Source organism: Ovis canadensis, chromosome 1 (genome assembly GCF_042477335.2).
Source record: "Ovis canadensis isolate MfBH-ARS-UI-01 breed Bighorn chromosome 1, ARS-UI_OviCan_v2, whole genome shotgun sequence".
Taxonomy (NCBI): Eukaryota; Metazoa; Chordata; class Mammalia; order Artiodactyla; family Bovidae; genus Ovis; species Ovis canadensis.
In genome coordinates, this window is record NC_091245.1 from 11678609 (window position 1) to 11705072 (window position 26464).

The 26464-nt window shown below is 57.3% G+C and overlaps 1 protein-coding gene across 4 annotated transcripts; it reads right to left on the bottom strand.

Annotated features, from left to right (window-relative positions):
- Window positions 1–490: 490 nt before the first annotated feature.
- Window positions 491–24676, bottom strand: COL8A2 (collagen type VIII alpha 2 chain). Of its 4 annotated transcripts, none has more exons than XM_069547069.1 (4): window positions 24525–24631; window positions 16605–16649; window positions 5207–5418; window positions 491–4609 (listed from the first exon to the last, which is right to left on the bottom strand). In XM_069547069.1, exons 3-4 carry the CDS (start codon window positions 5400–5402, stop codon window positions 2691–2693), a joined length of 2115 nt encoding a protein of 704 aa, XP_069403170.1. In that variant the 5' UTR covers window positions 5403–5418; window positions 16605–16649; window positions 24525–24631; the 3' UTR covers window positions 491–2690. The 4 variants fall into 4 exon arrangements, with proteins under 4 accessions (XP_069403170.1, XP_069403394.1, XP_069403230.1 ...); XM_069547293.1 differs by lacking the exon at window positions 24525–24631 and adding an exon at window positions 24411–24509; XM_069547129.1 differs by lacking the exon at window positions 16605–16649 and having other exon boundaries at window positions 24525–24676.
- Between the last annotated feature and the right edge of the window lie 1788 nt (window positions 24677–26464).

Sequence of the window (26464 nt, forward strand, 5' to 3'; positions counted from 1 at the left end):
CCAGATCCCCAGCGTGTGGCAGGCTGTGGGGCAGGTGCTTTCTCCCAGGACTGCTCCCCAAGCCCTGCCTGCTGCCTTGGGCCTGGCACCAGCCCCGCCCACAGGAGCAGAGATCCCTGATTTCATTCATAATGTGTATCAGATGTTGAAACTTCGCCCTCGGGATCCTGAACCAGCTGTCATGTTCCACTACCCCTGAGAGCTTTAGGAATGTTCCAGGGAAGCTTGACCCATCTCCCCCAGCTCCAGCCACTGCCTTAGTTTGGTTTCTGAAAATGCCTCCTGGCATTTACTTGGTGCAGAGCCCAGGCAGCTTTGGAGAATAGAGCATTTCTGACGCAGTGGTGATAGAACCCCTGGCTGGGGGCTGGGGAAGAATGCATGCTCTTTGAGAAGGTGCAGAACAAGAGTCCCAGAGAGCTCCCCAGGTGCTTTATGAAATCCAGAGGCTCAAGACACCTCTGCATCAAGGCCAGTTTCAGCACAGTGCTGTTTATACAACAGGCTTTATTGAGATTGTATCAATACAGTCAATACTTTTTTCTTTTCAAAAAGAAGCTCCATTTTCTTTGATTCCCAAGTGCATTTTTCCTGAATCTCCTGTGACACAGGCCACATAATAGGTATGTAGGGAACTAAGCTTCCTATACCAGGTTAGAAAGAAATTACTAATGGAGAACATTTAAACTTTAATCTTAAAAAAAAATGAGGAATTAGAATACAAAAATGCACAAGGTAATGTAGTTTTCATTGTTAAAACCCAACACAGTTTATCAAAGCTAGTCAGTTAAGTGGACACCTGGAACTGAAGTCCCATAAACATTTTGGAAACCACCTACCTCTCCCCAAAGGCTTCAGGAATGACACTTAGCAGAAACTCAGTTCTGTAGAACAGCTCCTTTGTTCTGTTCTGTTTTTTGGCTCCCCATACCCTCAGGGCCCTGGACTTCACTGGGAGCTGGTGCCTTTCCACCCATCAGAACCCTTCCTAACAGGTCGAATGGCAGTGGCTTTGACTCAGGATGCTGAGCAGGTGGCCCCATGAGGTATGACTTAAGACTTAGTTCCCATGGTGCTGATGGATAAAAAACCCACCAGGAACCCTAGCCCAACCTGCTCTTGAAGTGCCACTTGGGCAGATTTGGGTTTTCTTTTCTTTTGAAAGTTAAAACGAGCAGTCAAAGGGTCTGCTTGATTTGGAGAAGTTGTGGGTGGGGAGGAGGCCAGCCCAGGGGCCTGAGGGAGCCACAGCCTAACACGTCAGAAGTCGGTGATCAACCTCCTTCCTCAACATCAACAGGCTGGGTGAGGGCCAGAGCTGCAGCACATCCACGCTGGGTCCTCATCTCAGCAGTATCCACTCAGCTTGAACTAGGGGCCGAGGGGAGGGAAGGAGGTCTTGCCTTTTTCCTGCAGAGGGGAGCTCTGATTGGGGAAAATGGCAGTAACGTCCACCTCATCCCAAAGGGGCCTGTTGAAACCCTTTTTCTCAGGGCTTCAGCCTCCTGGGCCCTAATCCTGCCTTGGACAGGAAACTGGAACCAGAGAGTGGAAGGAGAGGAAGACCCTGCAGGTTAACCCCTGGAGTCATGCACACCCACCATCTGGCTCTTCCTAAGGAGAAGCAGGCAGCCGCCTTCATCCACGAGCTTGCGTGCACCTCCCTCTGCGGTGAACAGGAAGCTCTCTGCCATGGGGCTACTGGGGGTGGGGCCGGAAGGCACCCCTTACAGTTTCATCTGAGTAAAGCGCTCTCCCTCAGCAGGTGAAAGGAGAGAGGAGGAATACTCAAGACTTGCTGATTGCCGGCCCTGCCTCGTGCCACCTGTGGCAGTCCTTAGGGGCCTGGGCGGCTGTCCTCACGCTGAGCAAAGCCAAAGCTGGTGGGGGCAGCCTTGGGGATGGAGATGAATGTGAAGAACGGCATCCTGTACCAGGCCCACACCCCTGCCCCTCACAAGCCACCGTTCTCCATGGCTGCAGCCTGAGCAGTGAGTGGGGGTCGGCACTGCCCAGGAGCCAGCAGGGGCGGTCACGCACCCATACCCACCGGGGACAGGCCTGCAGCCACAGCCCCACCGCTAGGGTCGCAGTCCTGACAAGGTGTCCACACTGGCCACCGCCATGGTCCCCCTCCTCTCCCTTCCCCTGGAGAGAAACAAAAGCTCTTTGGGAGATCCATCACCTTAAGCTGGAGGTCCCAGGGCCGCTGGAAGAGCCCCAGCCAAGAACTGAGGGAAGCCGTGCCCCATCCCTTGAGCAGGTGCCCTCTGAGGGCCAGCAGGCTGGGCAGGGCTTGGAAATATGTCTCCCCAGGGGAATGGGGGGCGGTGCTCAGCCCCCTCTCACTGCTGACTCACTGAGAAGCAGCCTCCTTCACCACCTGGCAGAGCCCAGGACTCACAAGCGGGCAGGGGTCTCCACCAGCCGGGGGGGCCAGGCAGGGCAGGAATGGGAGCACAACCCCCACCACTGCACAGACACGTGGGGCAGAGGAACTCAGGCCAGCTTCTTCCGGGAAGAAACCTCAGCCTGCGTGGAGACAATCCAAGCCGGTCTCCCCAGGCCGAGGCTGCGGCCGCCTTGTGCCCGCCTCTGTCTCAGTCTTTGGTTTTTTCCTTTAAATGGAGGTTCTTGGTAAGTGAGAAGGTCTCTCTACCGCTAAAGAGGAGGAGGCCAGGCAGCACAGGTTATGTGGGACACAGCAAGAATCCCGAAAAGGAAGAGTGGATGTACTCGGTGGAGTAGAGGCCGTTGGCCTGGTCCGAGGGCATCTGCACCCAGACCTGGTCGTTGGGCCGCAGCTGCAGCACGGCCCCGCCAGATGCCTGGTCCAGGTAGCCCTTCTTGTACTCGTCGTAGGTGTACGTGGCCGGCACGTTGTTCTTATAGAGGGCCACCCACACGTTGGTGCCCTTGACATGCACGTGGTAGGCAAAATAGTAGACCCCGCCCACGGGGCAGGTGAAGATGCCCGTGGCCGGGTTGTAGCCACTGTGGCCGTTGTAGAGAGTCCGGTCAAACTTGACGGGCATGCCCGAGGCAGGGAAGGGCGAGGTGAGCACAGCGGTGAAGGCGGGCGTGGCATGGGCCGACAGCTCCCCCAGCCCCAACTGTGGCTTCACCCCCTTGCCCAGCACAGCTCCCTCCACACCACCGTTGGGCAGCTGCAAGCCAGCAATGCCAGTCTCGTCGAAGGCCCCTGGGGCTCCGGGGGGGCCGGGGGGACCAGGAGGCCCAGGAGGGCCCGTGAGTCCTGGGGAACCTGGCACCCCAGGAGGCCCTGTCGGCCCAGCCACGCCAGGTTCCCCCACTTTCCCCTCTCCAGGGGGCCCCGGCAGGCCTGGTTCGCCCTTCAGGCCTGGCAGACCCTGGGGCCCGATAGGGCCAGCCGGACCCTGAAGTCCTGGGATTCCTGAAGGGCCCCTCAGGCCGGGCTGTCCAGGGAGTCCCAGGTCACCTTTCTGCCCCAGGGCTCCTGCTGCCCCTGGTCCTCCAGGGCGGCCTGTGAAACCTGGCTCACCTTTGGGCCCAGTCGGTCCAGGAGGTCCATGAGCCCCTGGAAGCCCCCTCTCTCCTGGGAGCCCAGGTTTCCCAGCCAGGCCACTAGGCCCTTGATCACCCCGAATGCCAGGCACTCCTGGGGGTCCTATAGGCCCTGTCTCCCCCTTAGGCCCAGGGACCCCACGTCTGCCAGGGAGCCCTGCAGATCCCGGAAGTCCAGGGGGCCCCCCGGGGCCCTGTGGGCCCTGTTCCCCTGGCTCCCCATCCTCACCTGGCTCGCCCCTGTCCCCCAAGAGCCCTGGGACCCCAGCTGGGCCCCTGTCCCCCTTGGGACCTGGCAGGCCTGGCATCCCATAACCAGTAGGGCCTATCAGGCCAGGGGGGCCCCGGGTCCCTGGTTCCCCTTTGGCTCCTGGCGGGCCCTGTGGCCCTGGCAACCCTGCTGGCCCCGGTGCCCCCACCCCATCCACCCCAGGGGGCCCCTTTGGGCCCAGAGCCCCAGGCTCCCCCCTAGGTCCTGGCACCCCAGGAGGTCCAGTGTCACCCTTATCTCCAGGGGCCCCAGGAAGCCCATCCAAACCTGGTTTGCCTAAACCAGCCGGACCCGGGAGACCCGGGGGCCCCGGGGCTCCCCCCTGCCCTGGGGCTCCAGGTAGCCCTGGCTGGCCCACTCCATTTTCACCCTTGAGGCCTCGATCACCTGGGGGCCCAGGCTCTCCCTGGGGTCCTGGCTCCCCCCCAAATCCTGGGGGCCCCGGCACCCCCTGGGGGCCTGGTTTTCCAGGGACAGCAATGCCTGAGGGCCCAGGGAGGCCAGGGGGCCCTGGGGGCCCCCGGAGGCCCTGGTCCCCTCGAATCCCTGGCTCCCCCCGAAGCCCCGGCTGCCCTGGTGGTCCAACCTTGCCTGGGAGCCCTGGGGGACCAGCCTTGCCCATCCGGGAGAAGCCGGGGGGGCCGGCGGGGCCAGGTTGCCCGTGGAGCCCAGGTTTTCCGGTGCCTGGTTTTCCTGGGAAGCCAGGAGGGCCAGGGGGACCCCGTGGCCCAGGCTTTCCAGGGGGTCCGGGCTCTCCTTTCAGGTCCATCGGCAACAGTGGTAGAGGCATTTCTGAGAGAAAAAGAGAAGAGGCAGTCAGGGGCCTGGGCAGTGGGGCCAGGGGACCCATCTTCCCACTCCCTAGCCAGCATGGGGTGCAACTTGAGAAGTTAGGGTTCTGTACCTGCTCATGAAGACCACCCTGGCCCTCCCTCCCTTCTCTCATGAAAGATGCAATTTGGGGGTGGTCTGGTGGCGGTCTTGGGAGCTGCAGGGTATCCACAGCCGGGCTCCTAGTTCCCAACCTACGCAGGCTGGGCCTCCCTTCCCCAGCAGCCTCTCATCCCTGCGGAACTGTGGTGGAATGGCCAGCAGGCGGCACAGCACGCCTCCTTAGAGCCAATCGGCGCCAACCCCTTCCTACTTCCCCCCAAACCTTCCCGCCCCTCCCCTACCCAAAGACCACCTCCGCCAGCCAGCCCCACCCCACTTCCGGGCCCTTTTGGGGCGGGAGCCCCTGGACCCGCATCAAGAAGCTAGTGGAGGTGGGAAGGTCTTTGTGGGGTGGACGGGCTGTAGCTGAGAGAGGGCCTGGGAAGAGCCGGTGGCGGTCAGGAGACAGGGAGTTGGGGGTCAGGACGGGCCGAGGCGGGGCGGGGCGATGCTCACCCAGGTACTGGCCCTTGCCCTCGCGGAAGGGCGGCCCCACGGGTCCTTTGTGCATGGGCTGCACGTACTGCACCGGCGGGTAGCCCGCTGCCCCGGCGGCCCCACCGCTGGCAGCCGCCCTCGGCCCGCACCCCAGCAGCAGCAGCATTAGCAGAGGTGGTGGCAGCGAAGACAGGGGCGTCAGAGCCCCCTGCATGGCGTCCGCGGGCGTGCTGCGGGGAGGAAGGAGAGAGGCCGTCAAGCCAGCTCATGGGTGGTTTGGCACCAGGCCCAGGAGCTCACAAAAAAAGATGAAAATTTAGTTATTATTCACAAGCAATTCTCAAAGTCTCAGAGTCTGCAGAAGTTACTACTAAACCTCTCCTAACCCTGCCCATAGCTCTCTGTACAGGCAGGGGTGGGGGTGAGGTTCCTGGACAACAGCCTCCCAAACCATCCACTTGGCAGCCAGATGCCCTTCCAGAACACCTCTAACCTTGGCACAGCCCTGCCAGACACTGTTTGATGATTACACACCCACTACCACGTGCTGGACTGGCGCTCTGCCAGGCATGAGGCTAAGCTCTCCAGCATGGGAGCTCACTTAATCCTCCCAGCACTTTAACGAGGTATTGTTACTGTCATCCACATTTTCCAGATGACAAAACTAAAGCAAACGTCTCTAGGAAGCAGCACTGGGATTTGCCTAAGGTCTGTCTGACCTCACATTAAGTCCAGGCTTTTCTGGGTTCCCCACCATCTTCTGGATCGAGTCCTTTGTGGGAATTCCCTGGCTATCCAGTGGTTAGGACTGAAGGCTCTCACGGCCAGTGGCCCAGGTTCAATCCCTGGAACTAAGATCCCACAAGCCTCGAGACCATTAATTACATATATATATATGTATGACTTCCCATATATGTATGGGCTTCCCCTATAGCTCAGCTGGTAAAGAATCTGCTCGCAGTGCTGGAGACCTGGGTTCGATCCCTGGGTTGGGAAGATCCCCTGGAGAAGGGAAAGGCTACCCACTCCAGTATTCTGGCGTGGAGAATTCCATGGACTGTATAGTCCATGGGGTCGCAAAGAGTCGGACACGACTGACTGTGACTTCACATGCATATGTATGACTGAGTCCCCTTGCTGTTCACCTGAAACTATCACATTTTGTTAATTGGCTATCCCCAATACTTCCCAGGTGGTGCTAGTGGTAAAGAACCTGCCTGAAAATGCAGGAGAGATAAGAGACACAGGTTCCATCCCTGGGTCAGAAAGATCCCCTGGAGGAGGGCACGGCAACCCACTCCACTATTTTTGCCAGGAGAATCCCATGGACAGAGGAGCCTGGTGGGCTACAGTCCACAGGCTCGCAAAGACTCGGACACAACTGAAGTGACTTACAGGCATACCCCAATACAAAATAAAAAGTTTTAAAAAATTGTAAATTAAACAATAATTTTTGTAAAAGTCCTTGGTTCCCAACTTGGTGTTCTAATCATCTAATCAGTATCTGTGTCTCCAGCTCTACCATCTACTGCCCCTTTCTCTGCCGCTCCCCTGCCCCATACCTTTGCCCCAGTCACCAGGCAGCCTCACACTTCTGGGCCTTTGCACCTGCTGTTCCTCTGCCTGCAGTGTTCTCCCCCTCACTCGTCCTTCAAGACCCAGGGAAGCTGTCACTCCTTCCTCTACAGAATTAAGCCCTCACTCCAGTGTCCTGACTTAGCCCTGTCTCAGCATTCAGCTCAGCTCTGAGAACAAGGACTGAGTTAGGAAGAAAAACAGGCTCCAGATTTGGATTGCCAGCCTAAATCTTCCATTCACCAGGTGGGGGAGCCTGAGCAAGCAGTGTCCACTCCGTGAACTCAGTTTCCTCATCTGTAAAATGGAATAACATGTCCACACTGAAACATGTACGTGAATGTTCAGATTGGCATTATTCATAACAGCCAGAAAGTAGAGACGATAAGTGTACATCAACTGACGAATGGATGGTGTGGAATATTCAGGATGTGGAATATTACTCAGCAATAAAAAGAAGTGAAGTACTGATAAATGCTGCAATACAGATGAATCTTGAAAACATCACCAACTGAAGAAGCCAGGCACAAAATCATATAATTCTGTTTGTAGGATGTGTTTGGAATAGGTAAATCTAGAGAAAGTAGTTAGCTGAGTGGTTGCCTAGGGCTGAGGCAGGTAGACGTGGGGAGTGATTGTTAATCACAGGGTTTCTATTGAGACCCCCGGTGGCTCAGACAGTAAAGAATTTGCCTGGAATGCAGAAGCCCCAGGTTCCATCCCTGGGTCAGAAAGATCCCCTGGAGAAGGGAATGGCTATGCATTCCAGTATTCTTGCCTGGAGAATTCCATGGACAGAGGAGCCTGGCAGGCAGTAGTCCATGGGGTGGCAAAGAGTCGGACATGACTGGGTGAATAACACACAGGGTTTCCTATTAGGGGTGATGAAAATGTTCTAAATTGATTGTGATGATGGTTGCATAATTCTGTGAGTACCTTAAAAAACTGTGGATTCTTGTATTTTAAATAAGCCAATTGCATGCTATGTGAACTGTATCTCAATTAAGTTCTTTTTAAAAAACTAGACTAGGACTTCCTTGGTGTCCAGTGTGTAAGATTCTGTGCTTCCACTGCAGGGGGCACAGGTTTGATCCCTGATCAGGGAAGTTCTGCATGCTGCAAGGTGTGGGAAAAAATAATAATAATAATTCATTAAAAGCTAGGCTAAGAGATTTCCTGATGGTCCAGTGGTTAGGACTCTGAGTTTCCAGTGCTGGGGGTCCAGTTTTGATCCCTGTTTGGGGTACTAAGATCTCGCAAGCCTGGAGATGTGGCAAAAAAAAAAAAAAAAGAATTTTCTTTTCAAGCTAGGCTAACAACCTGCTTCTCAGGATTGCTGTGATGATCAGAGATATCTTGGTACCCCAGGGCGGGTACCCATTAATATCTGCATGGGGGACTAGCCTGACATTTCATACACCCCAGGAAGGTCCCACTTGCCCTGGCATCCCTGCTCTGGGCTCCCCTCACCCCACCCAGGGGCTCTCCACACCTGTGTGTGGCTGCAGGCAGGTGTGGCAGTGGGCTGTTCACATCCAGGGAGGCACTTGGGGCTGAGTCTGGAGCTGCAGTGTAGTATTCTTCCAAACTCAGTATCATGCGGGCTTTGCAGGAATGAACGTGGGGCGTTGGGGCAGGATGGTGAAGCTGCCAACCCAGCTCTGCCACCAACCTCCCTGTCACCTTGGGCAGGTCTTCAGCCTCCCTGAGCCCGAGCGTAATATTAACACCTGCCACCTAAGGGCTCCCTGGCTTCACATCACTAACCCTCTCAACGACCCCCGACCAGCTCATGCAATTGTTGTCCCCTATTTTATGGATATAGAAACTGAAGCTTAGACTAAGAATCTTGCCCAGAACACCTGCCCTCAACACAGGCCACCTGCTGTCTGCACCATGCCTGGTGCTAGGCCTCCTACTGTGTAGGCCTAGCCCTCAGTTAACTGATGACAGAGGCCCCGGCCAGGCACTGCCCCAAAGTTTGACTTGCTATCCACATTCAGCCCTGCAAGGCTCATCAGCCCTGTTTTACAGGTGAGGAAACCGGAGTGCAGTCAGGGCCTAAACCCAGACAGTCTGACTCATAAGCCCCAGACGCTAACCACCGTACCATGAGGCCTCTCGAGAACGGGATAAAGACTCTCCTGCACTGGCCACCTGAGCTGGGGGGATGGGGGATCCTCATACATCACAGAGCCAGAATGTTCTGCCTAGAAGGGTAGCAGGGGCTTGGGCAGAGGGGCAGACCCTGCAGTAGGAAGCAGGAGGAGGGGAGTGAGCAGTTCTGGTCTGAGTGGGCCAGAGGCCGAAATCACGGCACCCCCAGGAGGACTCAAGACAGCCCTGGCTCCAGGGGGGACTTCCCTGTAACTCATACGGTAAAGGATCTGCCTACAGTGCAGGAGACCTGGGTTCGATCCCTGGATCAGGAAGATCCTCTGGAGAAGGGAATGGCAACCCACTCCAGTATTCTTGCCTGGCGAATCTTATGGACAGAGAAGCCTGAGGAGCTATAGTCCATGGGGTTGCAAAGAGTCGGACACGACTGAGCGACTAACACTGCTACTGCTGGGGAGCCTTGGTCCACTTGCTGAGCTGGGTGAGGCCTCATGGAGGCAGGGGCTGATGGAGGCTCAGCTGGGAGGGTGTCTGGGATGGGGAGAACTGTAGAGGGGCACAGGGCACCAGAGGAAGGGCCCCCGCGAGTCCAGGCAGGAGCCCAGGCAGGGCCCCCTTCCAGCTCCCCACTTCTCACTCCTCCTTGGCAAGGCAGGTCTCCAGGAAGCATCCCCGCCCTACGCCCCCGTGGCTCCCTGAACTTGCCCCATCCTGGCACCTCCTGCTCCATGGAGGTGGGGCAGGACCCCAGAGCAGGTTGTTTCTTCTGGAGGGAGGCGTGTCTGAGTGAGGATGACAGCTCACACCTTCGCTGGGGCACCGCCTAAGTGCTGCCTCACAGTTCGCGATTGATGTAATCGCCACCAGATCCCCGGGAAAGGGGAACTATGGTGCTTCCTCTTCCTATAGACGAGGCGTCTGAGGCTGAAGACAAGCGGGAGTGAGGCGCCGCCCCCTGGCAGCCAGGGTCTGAGCGGAAGTCTGTTAAGAACCTGAGCTCTTAACCGCTGGGACAGACTGCCTCCAGGGAGAACGTGCCAGAGAGCACAAGCTAGACAGAGAGGCAAGCAGACTGAGAAAGGGAAGCTCTCTTCCAACTCCAAGCTGCCTGTGGGTTTGAGGAGGGAAAACTTACTCCAGCTCTTCAAGGGGAGGCGGCCATGCCAGTCCAGGTTGGGGGCGAGGGGTGGGGAGAGAGGGGCTGGGAGCGGAAGTGTGCACATCACAGAAGGGGGCTGCAAAAAGAACGATGGCGCTGGCATGGTGCCACATGGCTGCCCAGGTGGGAGGGACTGTCGCCCCCCATGCCAGCCACCAGCAGAGCCGAGGTTGCCTGGGCGCCCCTGCCTCCTGTTCACTGTCATCCCTTTCTCGCCGCCCCCCACCCGCGCCTGGCCCGCCGCAGGCTCCCCAGGCTCTGCACGTGTTCCTTCCCTCGGTTCCCCCTACTGCGTCCCCACCTCCTGCCCCTCCCCATTCTTAGACGTCCGGGAAGCCTACTGGATGCCTCCCCTGGGCTCCACTGACACCCGTAGGGCCCCTCACAGCTTCCTCTCCCTCTTTGGCTTTCCTGTTCTCTCCCCGCTCCTCCCCTCCCCTCCATGCCCAGCACAGGACTTGGCTGGTACAGAGATAAATGTACGATGTACTCAATTTGCTGTCAGATTTAAAGATCACACGAATAACTCACTCAGACCTTGCACAGACAAGTGTCACACGGCCCTGGAAGCCCCCTCTTCAGCCCCTCAGAGGGAACAGGTGGGACATTCACGTGGCCTCGATCAAGAAACTTCAGCTGAGAGCTGCCGCTTGGGGAATAGGGGCACACAGGGAGGAACAGCCGATCCACTTGCTTGCTCCTGGTCTCCCCTCATGGAATTGGTTGGCGAGAGCCCTGTGGCTTAAGCGTGGCTCTGCTGTGTGACCTTGGGCAGACCGTCACCCTCTCTGGTAACCTTTTAGGAAGGAAGGCAGGAGCCGAGGCAACCGGGAAGGGGCGGGGCTGACAGGGGCAGGAGGTGGGATGCATAAGAAGACGCTGATTCAGGGATGGAGCGGTGGCGGCAGCAGGGTAGACGCGGTGTTTGGACAGCTGCAAGTCCTTAACGGGGATTTCCCCCCTTTTCAACAAATCCCCGTAAAACAGCATTTTGTCCAAGTCAGCGTTTTGTGGCAGCCTGGGCCTCCTCCGGGGGCGGCAGAGGACGTTGGCTGAGAGCGGGTAGCGTTCCAGGGTCCTTCGGACCAATGAGAGGGGAAAAGGGAAGGGACCCCAGCAGGAAGAAGCGGCATGAATACAACAGACCCCTCTCTCCCTGGACAGGGCTTCAGGAGCAGAGGGGCCTCAGCATTAAGTGACCCCTCCCACCAGTCCTCTCTCCAAAGGTCCCGTCCCAGAGACGACCAGCAGCTCACCAGCTGGGGGGGGGGGGGGGGGTGTGTGTGGGTCGGGGTGGGGGGCGTAGGCAGGTGATCCTGTGGAATTTAAGGGCCTGCCCCCTCCCCATCCCATTGCACACGTGAGCTCTCAGAGGTCGCGATGCAAAGGGGGGCCTGAGCGCGGGGCGCAGGTTCCCGGCGGAGCGTGCAGGGGTGTGGCCAGTGCAGCCCTGGCCGACCCCTGCCTCCCCTCACCACCCCCGGTGGGTGGATGGAACGCGGCTCTGCGCAGGCTCCTGCTGCTCCAAGCCCCCTACCCCAGAAGGGCGGCTGCAGCTGAGGGAGCCGCGGGGAGCTCAGGCAGCCCCGGGGCCTGGCCAAACCACAGGTATGTTATGAGACGCTTCCTGTTGTGGAGACATTTCTGCGGGATCGGCTGCCCCGCTTGCTCCTGTCTCCCCACCAGCCCGGCCGCGCTTTGTTCTCTCCCTGGGTCTCTGGCCCTGACCCATTTCTCTTGGTCTCTCTCTCTCTCTAAGCCCAGTCTCTGCCACTTCAACAGGTGAGCCTCTTTCTGAGGCTCTCCCTATCGGGGGTCCAGCTCTGGGCGGGGTGGGGGGGCCCTAAGGCCCTTCACATTCTAACTGCCCCTGAACTTTCATTCCAGCACAGCTACTTTCCAGCTTTGTGGTAACATAATCTGAACCTCAGTGTCTTCACTTGTGAAAGGGTTACTGACATGGTCTAAGCCATTGACCCCTTCATGCTGCCCTGTTCTTTTACCCTGATGGCCAGAAAGTCCTCCCTTCAGTCTAACCTTAGTGCCTCCTGCTGCAAAGCACCATCTCCACCAACCTTTGAAAACCTCAGGTGACTTGCTGCCAAAGGCCAGGACCTTGTGAAATTCCCTAAAAGTCAATTATCTGGGCTTCTCAGCCTTTTCTCTGACTGCTCTTGAGATGCTGCTGACTAGGGGTCACACAGCCTGCTCAGGGCAAGGACGGAGTTATGGATCTTGGAAAGAAGCAGAGGAACTGCCCTCCTCACCCACTGGGCATGATGCCCACCCCCCGCCCCCGTGACTCCATTTCTCCAGGGTTCCTGAGCCCCCCACCCCCCACCTCTCTCCCAGCTTGCAGAGATCAGGAACCCTTTCCCATCCCCCTTTCCTGAGCCTCGGATGAAAGGGGTCCTGTCTCCTACTCAAGGTCCCCCCAGCCTCTCCGCATCTCTTCCTCGGGGCTGGGGGGGGGGGCTCACTGTCTGTGGCTGCCTCCCCAGTCCCAGCCTCTGCATCCAAGTCTGTACAGGCTTCACCCCTGCCCCTGGCCAGCCTCATCTTTTCTCCAGCCCTTCTCAGCCAAGCTTCTTGAAAGAACTCTCTCTACCCCTCACCCTCTCACCTCGAGTGTTTCCTTCTCACCAGCACTGCCTCCCGCCTTGTGACCCTGCTTTCCTCCTTCCTGGAAAGGCTCCTCCTCAGATTCTTCTCTGCTCCTTCCCTCTGCCCACTTTGCAGACCCAGGCTTGCCCCAAGGAGCTGGCTCAGAGCTCTTCTCTTCTCTCTGGATGTTTCTCCTGCAGTTTCCAGCTCTCCCCAGCTCCCATGGTTCCAATCCCAGCACCAAGGACTCCCATGTCTGTTTCCAGCTACCACTCCCCCGAGCCCCAGACTCTTGAGTTCGACTATGAGCCAAGCATTTCCTCCTGGCTGTCCCTCAGACACCTCCACCCAAACTGCTGTCATTATCTTCTCCCCTATTACGTGCTTCTCCCCAACTCCCTGGTGCCCAGGCCAGAAATCAGGACATCACTCCTGACACTTCTGACCCTTCTTCCTTACATGTAATCTCTCTATCCTATACACTGCCTTAGCATAAGTAGGAAAGGCTACCCCTCCATCCAGCCAACTCGGGCTTTCCTCATTGACTTTCCCCAGCGTCCTTGAACAGTAACCAACCCGCACAACTGTACATGACAGCCCTGTTCCGTTGCCCTCAAACCCCCAATCCAATCTTGCAGACTCTGTCTCCTCTATTTCTGTCACTTCTCTTCCTTCCCCTCCTCCCCCGTTCTCTCTGTCCTAATAGAGACCTTGTACTCGCCCAACACACAGCCCAGAGCCTGGCACATTCCAGCCATTCAGTAAAGGTTTGTTAAATTGCCAGATCCTCACCTGGATTATTATGACTGTTCTCTCCCACCCCTCAACCTCAGCTTCTCTGTCTTCCTCAGAACATCCTACAGATATTCCAACAGTGCTTCTCAAACTTCAGTGTGCGTCACATGATTTTAAAAACACAGGCTCCTAGCCCATACCCTCAGGGATCCCGATTCAGTACATGTGGAGCAGGGCCCAGCATCTGCAGCTCTAACAACCTCCCAGGTGATGCTAATGCTGCCTATATGTGAACCACACTTTGGCACAGCTCTGCCACGGCCCTCCCCACCCTGGATTCTCCAATGACTCCCTAGTACCAACGTGATAAATCCCATGTTATTCTGCAGTCCATGTGGCTTACTGGAGAAGGTATATAGTCATCCCTCTGAATCCACGGGTGATTGGTTCCAAGACCCCCCGTGGATACCAAAATCCATGAATGCTCGAGTCTTTTGTATAAAATGGTGTGATATCCGCATAGAACCAACGCACATCCTCACATGTACTTTAAACCATTTATAATACCGAATACAATGTAAATACTACGTAAGTAGTTGCTGGGACACAAGGTAAACTTAAATTTTGCTTTTTGGAAATTTGGGGAATTGGTTTTCAAGTATTTTTGATTCACAGTTGGGCAAATTTGAGGATGGATGTGGAACGTGTGGATATAGAGGGCTGACTGTACTTTAGACTCAGTGGTAATGTGGATAAAGAAAGCAGAGAGGATGGCAAGATCACAGTGAAGCTGGCAAACCCCTGAGACCACAGCTGGTGGGGAGACACACTCTGGGTCTAAGAGTTATGTATGTGAGGAGGAGGTTGGGAACCAGCTTGTTGTGGGAACCATGTGGGTGATTGACATGCCCACCTGTGACCCTTCTGCCACGTCTGTATCTCTGAATCCAGATCCTCACCTGCCTGTGTATCTGAGGCATCTCCTGGTAGGTCTCTCTCCTGTCTCTGTGTCACCATCCCATTTGCCCACCCCGTTTGTCTTCCTCTGCTCTCTCATGCCTTATACCTAGATCCTGTTAGAGTTCCAGGCTCTGAAATCTCTAGCTGCTGGTCACTTGATGGGAGCCTCCTGAAGGTCAGCATTTGTGGCCTTAATGCTAACATCAGGTCTGGGGCTGACATCCCTAGATGATCCATGAGCAGCCCCACAAGGTCTGGGTGGAGACTTGAGGGGTTCAGTTCCCATGACCTCACTGTCCTGCAGGTCACTGAGACTCTGAACCTCTCAAATTTAAATGTGCAAGCGTGAGGACTGTTTCGAAGCTAAAGAGCTATCTGGAATCTGAGAGTTGGGGGATGGAGGGAGGAGGCTAGGCTGGGACAGGGCTGCCTGGAGAACACCTTATCATCCAGACTGATGGCAGGACAGGAGTGTCGCCTCTGCCCACCTTGTCTTTACAACAAAGTTTCAGTTCCACCAAGAGTCCCAACACCCCTCACCCCTGCAGGTGAGGACCTTAGACCACAGGGGACCTCAACTTGCAAAACAGCATTGGAAGGAAGTTTTAAGGACAGATCAGAGTTCAACATGCCCATAAAGGCAAGAGATGGTGGAATACTCCAAACTGAGTGAGTGAAAAAGACTGAGGGGCTTCTAGGATGGGTTGTATCTAAGAGGCGGAGAACCTGTGGGTCTGAAACTTGAGAGGGAGTGATATAACCTGGAGATAAAAATAGGGCTTCATTGGTGGTGTTGCTGCAGCCTGGATGAGGGCCATGGGTTCACCCTTAGGGAAAGCACCTATGTTTAGGGGTGAGAGGAGCACCAGCATCCTGAATCCAGACACCCCAAACTTCTTGATGTTTCCCTGTACCCACTGCCTACCTTTGCCTACACAATCCTGTTTGCCTGCACAATCCTGTTTGCCTGAATTGCCCCTTTCTTTCTCCTCCAGGTGGTGGTGGTTTCGGTCACTAAGTCATGTCCGACTCTTGCAACCCCATGGACTGTAGCCCGCCAGGCTCTTCTGTCCATGGGATTTCCCAAGCAAGAATACTGGAGTGGGTTACCATTTCCTTTCTCCAGGCGAACATGTCATTCCTCATTTAAGACCCAGTTAAATGCCTCCTCCTCCAAGCAGCCTTCTCTGCCTCCCTCAGGCAGAACAGCTCCTCCTCCAGGGCCTGTCTTCTCCGACACCCATCTCATCCTTAGCTGGGGCTCAGCATATAGTAGGTGCTCAGTACAGTCTGCAGCCCGGGTGCTCTAACTCCTGGCCTCTGACAACCCCACCTCCAACCTCCTGCCAGCATGCAAGATGGCCTCTCATAGGGTCCCTTTTCCTTGGTCGCTCTTCCAGAGTCCTTCTCAGCTCTGGGCTGGAGGGGCTTGGGCTGACCTCCCTTCCTGAAGGCGACTAGGCCCACTTCCCAGGCCACCAATCTCTGCTCATCTCTGAGGCTAGCCAGCCCACTACTACCCTGGGGAGGAGCATCCTGGGGGGCAACCAAGTGTCCAGGGAGCTAGGAACAGCCAGGTGGGGGCAGATGAACCAGAAGAAGCTGGGCAGCAGACAGGAGCCAGGGCAGCCGTGTATCCTCAGGCCGGTGGCCAGGGGACTGGCCCTTCCTCGCCAGGGGCTCAGGCCTCAGCTGGTGCCATTCTCACTTCCCAGAAGAGGCCTTGAGCTTTTGAGCAAGACCGGACATTGGAGGGCCACCAGACCCAGGCACCCCCAGGCCCTAGGCTGGGCCCCGCCTTCTCAGCCGCCAGTCCCCCATCCCCACCCTACCGCCTTCTGGTTCACATTTGCAGCCTTTTCCGGAGCGCCACCCGCCGCCCGCTGCCTCTGCACGCCTGCCAAGATTCCTGGGCCTTCGCGGCTTCCCTGCGTGGTGGCGGCAGCTTCAGCGTCGGCAGGAGAGGCTGGGTTGGGCAGGGAGGGGGCCCGGCGGGAGCCTGGCCAGGCCACTGCACCCAGGCAGGCCAAGCAAACACGGCCGCGCCAAGGAGCTGGGGCGAAATAGTTCACAAATGAGAAAAAGCTGCTTCCGAGTTGGGCCGGAGGGAGCTGAGGTCACCTGCAAGAGGGGCTGCCCGCTAGGACACCCTGAGTTGGGGAGGGGCTTCCGAGGCAGCTAGGGGGAGCAAGGGCAAAAGGCAGCAAGCACAGGCTTCATGCAGCCTGGGATACTGGAGAACCCCTGCCCCCAAATCTAGCTTACCTTTCAGGTCGGAGGGGCCTCTGAAGGTCCCAGCAGAGACAAGGCCTGAGAATTGAAAGAGGGAAACTGAGGAAGATACCAGGAGCTGGGGAAGCCTCCTGCCCTGACTCACAGCCACCCTAGGGCCTGCCATGGGCTTTTTACCAGGAGCCCCTGCTGAACACTGACTCCAACCTCAGTCTCTGCTCAGGGAGCCAAGATGTGTGCTCCCCCCCCTCCCCCGACCACTGAATTCATTCATTCCATGCACACTCAGCAATGCCCACAGAGGACCCGGTCCTGAGCTGCTGGGATTTTTCCTGTCCTAGGGCCTAGGCTGAGGAGGCCCCTTCTGTGTGCCAGGGTCCAGTCTGAAGAAGTCCCTACAGCCTGCCAGACCCTAGGCTGGGGTGGTCCCTACTTCCTACTGGGTATGAACTAGGCTCAGCGCCCTGCCCTGCCCTGAACTAGCCGGAGGCATCAGACAAGTGGCCATCACACAGTTGCCCAAGGTCTCTGGGCCATGGGGGTACACAGCAGGGAATACTGCCCTCCCTTGAGTTTCCCTAAAAGACTTCATGCAGGAAGGGGCTGGATCCTGAAGGGTGAGTAGGAGTCTGACAGGCAGGCAAAGTAAGAAAAGGAATCTCAGGCAGTAGGAAGCTGCTGGGCAGACACAGGGAAGGTCCAGAGTGCCATGAGGTTGAGAGGATGAGCGGGAGCTGAGAGGGCTGGGCCAATTTAGTGGAGAGCCTTAAATGCTATGCTATGTGTTTCTCTGTGAGGCAATGGGGAGCCACGGATGGTTGTTGAGCAGGGAATATGATGTGGTTACAGCCCTCGATAGCCAACTCCCCATTGGTGGCTCAATCAACCATGATACCTGACTGTTGTAAGCCCTAGCCCAGGTCACACAGCAGAGCTGGGGCCGTAGTCCAAGCCCAGACATGAATCCCTGGTGGATAGGGAGAGGATGCCTAGCCAGCCCCCCTGGCAGGGAGGCCTGCCGACCGCGTCACTCTCTCCCCCAGCTGCTTGCTCGCCTCTGCCCGCTCCCATGGAAACTCTGACATCCCAACCCTCTCCCTGCACAAGCAGCCAGCTGCTGGAGCCAGCGGCTCCTAAGCCCTCTCTCCAGCTCAGCTGAGCCCTGCCCCCATCCAAGCCACTCTGACACCGTGACCCCAGAGATGGGTCATGAGGCCGCTCTCTCTGAGGGCCCAGCCTAGCTGACGGAGCATGGGTGGGAGGTTCTCACTGCCCAACTTGACCCTGGCTATCTGGCCCCAGTCCCCACCCTCACCATGAGGCTCAGGAAGAGGAAGTGACTTATATTGGATCTGGGCTTTTGAAAGATGAACATAGATTTAACTGGGTGGTGGTGGGGAGAAGCAATCAGTCCAGGCTAAAGTAGCAGCATGTGTGCGGGAGGCATGAATGTTATGAACGTAATTAAAATAAATAAGCGAACTAACTAATCATAGCTGACACTTATTATGCACCTACTCTGTGCCAGGCTCTCTCCTGGCTCTTCTCGTGAACTGTCTCATTTAGTCCTCAGACCAACCCAATGAAGTATGTCTTCTTTGTCTTTTTACAGAGTGGGAAACCAAGGGACAGAGAGGTTAAGTAATTGGTCAAAGGTCACACAGCTCACAATAGGTAAAGCCTAGGCTGTTGGCGCCAAAGCTTGGGCTCCTAACCTCTCTAAATGCAGATGGTTTGAGATGACAAGAACTGGCTGAGGTCAGCCTGAGAAATGCCTTGAATAGCAGAATCAAAGACTGATACTGGGAAAGACTGAAGGCAAAAGGAGAAGGGGTGGCAGAGGATGAGAAGGTTAGACAGCATCACTGATGACCTGAATTTAAGCAAACTCTGGAGATGGTGAAGGACATGGGGTCACAAAGAGTCAGACAGGACTTAGCAACTAAACAACAACAGCAGCAACAGAGACCCCGAGCGCAGCTTAAAGCTGGCTCTCCATGCCCTTCACACATTAGCCCCTAATAATAATGGTCTCTAGAAATCCCAAGTATAAGGAATTCCCTGTCAGTCCAGTGGTTAGGACTCTGCTTCCATTGCTGTGCCGTGGGTTCGACCCGCAGTCAGGGAACTAAGATCCCGTGAAATGCACAGTGTGGCCAAAAAGTAAAAAGTGAAAAATAAAAATCCCAAGCATACTTTATGTACCAGACATAGCACTAGGCATGTTCCAGGCGTTTTTATCATGCTCTCCTGTAACCCTGTAAGGCGGGAATTCAATCGCTTTTTTGAGAAGGGTTGAGGCCCAGAGAGGTGACATCCATTCTCCATGGTGAAGCACCAGGGCTAGGATCTGAACCTTGGGGCTTGCCAGCCCTCAAATGGCCAAACCCCGGTTCATGTGGGCTTCCTGGAGGCTGCTGCCACGGTAATGCTCCCCACTTCTCCACCCCAACCTGTGCTGCCTCAACCCAGATGGCAAGAGAGACCAGCAAGGCTGGCAACAGAGTGGGCCGCTCCTATCCTGGGCCTCAGGAGCCCACTCCAACTGACCAAGGCTCCTTCAGTCCTACTAAATAGGAAAGTGCGGAGGGTGGGTGTGCCAGGGCAGGGCCTGAGCCCGCTTCAATGGGACTCTGTTCTTAACCTGCACTCTCTGCTGCCTTCCCTAATCTCCTGAGCCCCTCCACTGGCGACATCGCCTCCTCGCACAGTGCCTGCCTCCAGCTAAATCCCAGACCAGAGGTGGGTGGGACAGTCTGCACCCCCTCGTCCCCCACCATCTTCTGAGAGCTCAGGCTCCCTAAGGACACTGGCCAGGGCCCCAGGCCCGCTTCCCCATCCCAACTTTCCAAACAGAGGTGCGGATTGATGGCCAGGAGGCGAAGAATCGACTCCTCCCAGAGCAGGGCTCATGGGACAAGTCTCCATTTTCTGAGCCCTTACCGGGAGCTGGCCCTCGGCTAAGAGTTCTGCTTAAAAAATCATAACAGGGTATGAACCACTCTGGAGCCCAGCTGCTCACATTCCTCTCTCAGCCCTGCCTCTTACTAGCAGTGACCTCATTCATTTGTGCCTCAGCTTCTTCGTCAGGAACGTGGGAGCAATTCCTACTTTGCAGAGCGCTGGAGCGAATGAAGGGCATTGGTTTCACGTAGCTGACTTCCAGCAGCGCTGGGCATTAAGGGAACATTCAGTATATGTTTGCTATTATCATTGTCTCCATCGCCATGATTGGCCTCCCCCAAAGCCCTATGAGATTAAATTAGAAACCCTATTTTACAGATGAAGAACTGGAGGCTCAGAGACAAGTCACTCGCCCAGGTCTGCCAGCCAGCCCGTGGTGAATGATGCCAGAATTGGGACCCAAGCCCAGTGAGTTCACAGATAATGATGACGCCTTGCGGCTCCCTGGGGTGGAGGGCCAGCGTGCATATGCATGCGTGCGTGTGTTGGGTTTGGGGCGGGGATGGGGGTCCTCCACAGCCCCTCAGCCCCTCCTGCCTGACCCCCAGGGGCTCCGCTGCCCAAGCCCCTGCCGCCGCTGCAGGAGGGGGCTGTGCATTCCTGGCTAAGCAGCCGGATTTGCTGTGCTCCGGGAACTATGAAAAGAATGTTTGCCACGAGCTGAGCCGTGGTCGCCTGTCAGAGGGAGCGTGGCCTGGAGGGCCCACGCAGAGCTGAGTGGCGGCCAGGAGCCACTGCGGTGGGAGGGAAGCAGGCTAGACGGGAGAGAGCTTCTGGTTAGCGAGGGCAGTGGACGCTGCAGGGGGGGGGACCGGAGAGTCGGCCTCCGGGGGCCTTTCAGGAGAAGAGAAAGGACCCCTTCCCACACACAAGCGACACTGCTCCTCATCACAGGCTCCAAGGAGATCCGAGGAGGCATTACTGGCCCATCTCACGGATGGGCTTATGGAGACCCAGGGGGAAGCTCACTGCCATGGCAGAATTGAGACCCGAGGCCCGGACCCCTTCCTCCCAGAAACCACCCGCCCTCACAGGGCCCACCGGGTCCACAGCGCATCTTGAGATATCAGAAAACACAATGCCAGCCCTCTCAGTCCTCACTGTACTTCCGCCTGACCTTCTCATGATTACTGCTCCCCACGTTCCCTGACCCTCAAAAAAGCACCTTGTGTATGACAGTGCCTGGCCCACGGCGGACTGATGAGAAACAATTAAGTTTCCATTCCCTTCCCCCAACAAACCGAGCCCTGGAGAGGGCAGGAGCCTGGGAGGTCAGCGGGGGAGGAACATGAGCTGTACATCCTTATGGACCTGGGAGCGAATCCCAGCTTGACACTCCGAAGGGGGACGCTTGGCCAGGTTATGGGCCTCTCTGAGCCCTCCACTTCTCCCTCTGTTAAATCGGCTACCGACCTTTGCCTTGCAGCAGAGTAATAAGGACTAAATGAGATATGCAAACACAGGTCCTGGTGCATAGTGGCTGCCCAGTAAACTCTTACTGTTACTCTCCCCCAAGGGGACAGAAAGAATTGAAGTTAGAGAACCTCTGATGACAAGGTCCCCTCCATCCCAGGTTCCGGATGGCCCCTGTGAGGGGAGCACAGCCTCCAGAGGGAAGGGAAGCCGGCGCCCAGGGTCCCATCCTCAGGGCTCAATTCCTCCACTGGCTGCTGTGTGACCCTAGGCGAGTTCCTCTCTGAGTCTCTGTAATCCCGTCCAGGAGATGAGCCAGCAGTGCTGGCATGGCTCTCTCCAGGAGGCAGTAACCCTCTGCCACCCGCTTCTTCTGCCCTCTAAGAGCCAGAAATCTCAGCCTGCATGGGGACAGTCACCTCTTAGTTCAAAACTTTCCAAGAATCTGAATGGAAGCAGGGCCAGGCCCTCCCCCGTCCCTTCCCAGGATCCAACCAGAGGGGTGGAACAGACTCTGATCAGAAGTCTGGGTGAAAGTTCTTGGCTCTGCACCCTGATCATGTGTGACCTGGGATTACTCCTCACCTCTCTGCAGGCAAAAGGACCCTGGAGACCAGCATTAGCATTCCCATTTTATAGATGAGGAAACTGAGGCACAGAAATGGGAAGACCATTACTCAGAGTCACATGGAAAGTAACCTCGATCTGACTCCCAAGGTCAGAGTCACGTGGAAAGTAACCCCGATCAGCTCTTCCCCTCACTGCACATGCTGCTTTCACTTAAGACCCACTGTCCACATCCCACCACCCTGGAAACGTCCACAGAACACAGCAGGCCTGAAATGCCCTTTCTGGGACCATGACTTCCCTAGCTGATGTCTGGGCACAGTTGTGCACACACATGGCCTCACACACCCACTTAGGCTTCTAAACATACAGGCCTCACAGACACTAACTAGCCCCCAGCCACATGGCCACACTCAACAGTCAGCCCCCTACACCTAAGCATACCAGACCCTGGGGTTCAAACCCACACCTCCCCTTGATCTGCCTCCTCTGGGGTCAGACCACAGCCATTCAGAGCACGGTTCCTGGCCCACCCTCTCCTCACCCCCACAGTCAAGCATCACTGAGGTCTGTCCAGTCTCTCTCCTTATTCCTCTCCATCTATACCTTCCTCTTATCCCCATGGCAACCACTCACCTCAGCCTCTGTCATCTTCCTCCTCAAACTCTTGTCCAGCCTCCTAAGTGGCCTCCTTGCCCCCAAGAGCAACCAGAGTGATCCCCAATTGGCACCACTCTGCAGCTCACACCCTTTCTCTGAACAAGGTCCTAGGAAATCTGACCTCAAAGTAGTTGTCAGTCCCTCCACTCACTCCCCCGCTGTGTGAGCTGTGAGCCGTGAGCCAGCAAGTACTCACCACCCTCTGAGAGAACTCTGCAGCTTCCCACCTCCACACCTTCGCATATGCTGTTCCTTCTGACTGCAATGTCCTCATTTACCCTTTCCTCCCTCTGCACCTGTCAGCTAGAGTCACCTCTTCGCTGCCTCTTCTGATGGCTCCTCCACACACACTTTGGCTTACAAGGTGCCTCCCTACACGTACTTCAGTGGGCACCCTGAGACACAGCTGCACCCCATATGAGAGGCTGCTGCGCCTCTGTAAGTGCCTCAGGCCACAGATGGGACTGGTTTCATCTGAGGCCCCACTCTCCTACAAGGGGAGCCCCATGCCTGCCACTGGGGGGCCTGGAGTGGGCTAGGGGACCAGTAGGGCAACCAGCCTTCAGTTTGGCTCAGACCCGGAGCAGGGGAGGAGGTAGGGTGCTCAAGCGGACAGCCCTGTTGGCTGTCTGCCTGCCCCATTCTTGCTAGGAGATATTTTCACCTCCACTTTTCTCTCCTCCTCCTCTGAGCCAGAGAATAAGCGGAAACTAATTTTCACTGTGATAGAGTGAAACTGGAGAGACCCGACTGAGAGAGTGTGTGTCTGTGTGTGCGCGCACGTGTGCGTGTGTTGTCCTGTCTGAGTGCATCTGGCTGGGCCATGTGGGGCCTGCCATGTGTCTGCAGGAGTCTGTGTGGGTGTGCGCGTGTGCATGCGTGCACATGCCCTGTCGTTTCAGCATCTGTCGTGGTGTATGTTTCAGTAGAGCATGTTCTGGTGTGTGATTGTGTGTGACTGTCAGTGGGAGGGAGTGTAGCTATGCAGCTGTGCATGACTCTGTATGTCTGCAGTGTGTCCTCATTATTGTTTTGGGGTGACTGCGTGTCCGAGGGCCTATCTGTGTTCACCAACCCAGCAAGAGGCCAGTGGGGACAGCTATGCACTAACCGAGGCCACCAACTCCCCACGCAGAGTTGCTGCCCTCTGCATCTCCTCTTTTGGGATCTAGAGTGGGCTCTCTGAGGGCTCCCCATCTGCTCAGGGCAGTGAGCGTCAGTCCCCTGAGAGGAACCCCACACTGCCTAACCCTCCAGTGCCCCCAGGTCTTCCAGACACCCAAGGCCGCTCCCTGGGAGGTTGCCTTCACTAAGGGCGCTTCAAGGAAGGGGTGAACCCTACCACCAGACAAGGGCACAGACCTTAGCAAGAGACGCTGACGGCAGACAGGAGGAAGGGCTTCTGGGCTGCCAGGGTCCCCTGAGGGAGGTCAGTGGTATTTCTGTATCAAAAGCCTAGCACGTTCTCACACACACCGAGGACCTCACATAAGCACACACTGATCGACACGCACGTGAATGTGTGCCTCACAAAGGCACACACTGAGAGGCTCACACTGCACACACACAGCAAGCAGACTCCGAGGGTCTGCCCTTCAAAGCTCGTAACTCCCAGGCTCCTCTGGCTGAACAGTGTCTCCCCACATGCCCCAACAACCCCAGGGGAACCCCATGGTCACTATGTCTCCAGCCCCAGGACAGACACTGGGGAGGCAGTTCTGGGCCCCCCAGATCCCAGCTCCTCTGAGTCAGGCACCAGCCCCCCTCACCCCTCTGCAGGTCTCAAACCTGAGCTGCAGCAAGGTGCTGAGCCTCTGGCAGAGACAGCCCTCAAAACCTCAGTCTCAGGTTTGGGGGATGCTGTTAGAACACCCCGAATAGGAGGGACTTGGGGGCAGAAGCAGAAAAAAAAAAAAAAAAACAATGGGAAACCAGGAGCTGGCCAGCTAACTAGAACCAGCAGAGAGACGGGGAGAGGAGAGCCTGGGGTCTACAAGGGTCGGGGGGAGTCTAAGGCCCCTGCTCCCTCCTGACCCTGCGATGGAAGCGTTGTCATCCCATTTCGCAGGTGGGAAGGGAGACTCCCGGAGGTGAAATGACTGCTCCGAGCCACATGGCCAGGGATTCCACCCGGGCCTGTCTGAAGCTGGAGCCCCCGCTTCTGGGAAGGGAGGGAAGAGGGGCTCCCTCGTGCCAGCGCCGACCCCCGGCCCGAGTCCCCCATCCCGTCCTCACCCCGGAGTCCTAGGCGCCGGCCCAGGTGTCCCCGACAGTCTCAGGAGAAGCGCAGGCCGGGTCTTGCCCTCGGAGCCCCCAAGCCCGGCAGCCGCGCCGCCTCCTCCCGGTTACCTGCAGGGGCGGCCGCCGGGCGCCGCTCCTGGCCCTCGAGGGCGGCCCGGGGCGCGCGGGCTCCAGGCAGGGGCGTCGTCGGGGTCCGCGCCGGCGGGGCTCCGCGTCGCTCTGCCGGCCGCCCCTCGCGGCTGCCGGAGTGGGCGGGCGGGCTGCGCGGGGGGGCCGGGGCGGCGGGAGGGGCGCGGCGGGGCGGGGCCTCCACCCTCTTTCCACAGCCGCCGCCAAGGCCCGCGCCCCGCCCGGCCGAGCGCGCGCCCAGCCCGGCCTCGACAGCCGCCTCCCTCCCGCGACCCGCTCGGAAACCCCCACCCCGCGACACCCGGGGCAGCGCGGCCCCCGTGCACCCTCCTGCATCGCACACTGTGCCAGCGTCTGGGGCCCCCTGCCCTCTGGGGCCACCCGTCGAAAGGGGACCCAGACCCAGACCTGGTGCCCAGGAGGGCATGGTGTGCTCAGCGCGGGGAAGGGGCAACACCGAGATTGTTGTTTAGTGGCTCAGCCATGCCCCACTCTTTGTGCCCCCAGGAACTGAAGCCCACCAGGGTCCTCTGTCCACGGCAAGAATACAATCGCGGTCTCTGTGTCTCCTGCATTGGCAGGCGGGTTCTTTAGCATGGGGCCACCTGGGAAGCCCAGCACAGGGATGGTGGGCCATACGTGAGGAGTTGTCGGAAGGCTTCCTGGCGGTGGTGACCTAGCCCGAGGGCCAGGACTTAGGGGGGTGGCGGGAGGAGGGGCGCTGGTGATCTGCACATTCTGGGTTTAGGGAGGTGAGCCTGCCTAAGCCATGCAGAAGCTGGTTAGACTTCACTTCAAGGAAATGGGGAGCCACTGAAGGCTCTGGAGCAGTGCAGTGAGGTGGTCAGAGCTGCACTTTGGAAAGAGTCCCCTGACTTCTCTGCGGAGAAAAACAGAGGCAGGGACGCTGGAGGAGGCTACTGCTCAGGAACTAAGATCCCACATGCCCAGCATGCAGCTCCCCAAAACAAACAATGAAACAACAGCAAGAGGAGTCAAGGAGGTGGGATAGGCAGGATTCAGAGGTGGGGGCAAAGGACCTAGACCTAGAAATGAGGACAGAGTCTAGGTTTCTGGTTGGGCAGTGGGGAGCTGGTGGTTCGGAAGGAAGATGGCCAGATGCACTTAGCTGCACACCCCTGTGGGCTTCCATGTATCCAGCAGAGTTCTGAGCTAGAGATTAGGAGCCCGTGGTGTACAGATGGTAACTGAGGCCATGGGAGTGATGTTCAGGGAAGAAGTGCTCAGGCCAGGGCCATTAACAGTAAGAGGACATGCATGGGGAAGAGAGGTCTGCAAAGGAGATTTGGAAGGTGGGATGGGAGTTGGGGGGAAGCCAAGAGGGCAGTGACTCAGAAAGCAAAGGCAGGGTGTTTCTAGAAGGCCAAGGAGGCCCAGGATCAGACGTCACAGTCCTTTGGGACTGGCAGGGGCTGGTGGCTGAGTTTGAAGGAACAGGAGTCAGGCGGCAGAGGCCAAAGGAGTGGGCACTGGGGAGGAAGCAGAGGCGGTGAGTGCAGGAGGAGTTCTAGAAGGCACGTTGGGGTGAGGGGGTGCGTATGTCTGTCTGTCTGGTCTAAGTAGGAAAGACCATCCACAGGTCCAGCAGAGAAGCAGGAAGGGCCTACTGCTGTCTGTCTCTGGGTCTGGGCCCACCTCCATGGCCCCCTCCTTCTCCCACCGCTTGCCCTCCAAGGGCCTCCCACTTTGCTGTCCCCCTGCCAAGGTACACACCAGTCCCGCCACTCCTAGACGGGGCCTCTCACCCTCACCCACCTCTAGAGTCTGGGCCCACTCCTATCCTGGCCCTCAGAGTGGGGCGGGGTTGCACGGGGTCTTTGGGCCTGGCCTCCTGGCCTGAGCCAGCGCAGAGGGACTGCAGGGGAGCCAGCCTCGGGCACTGCCCAGCGAAAGGGGAG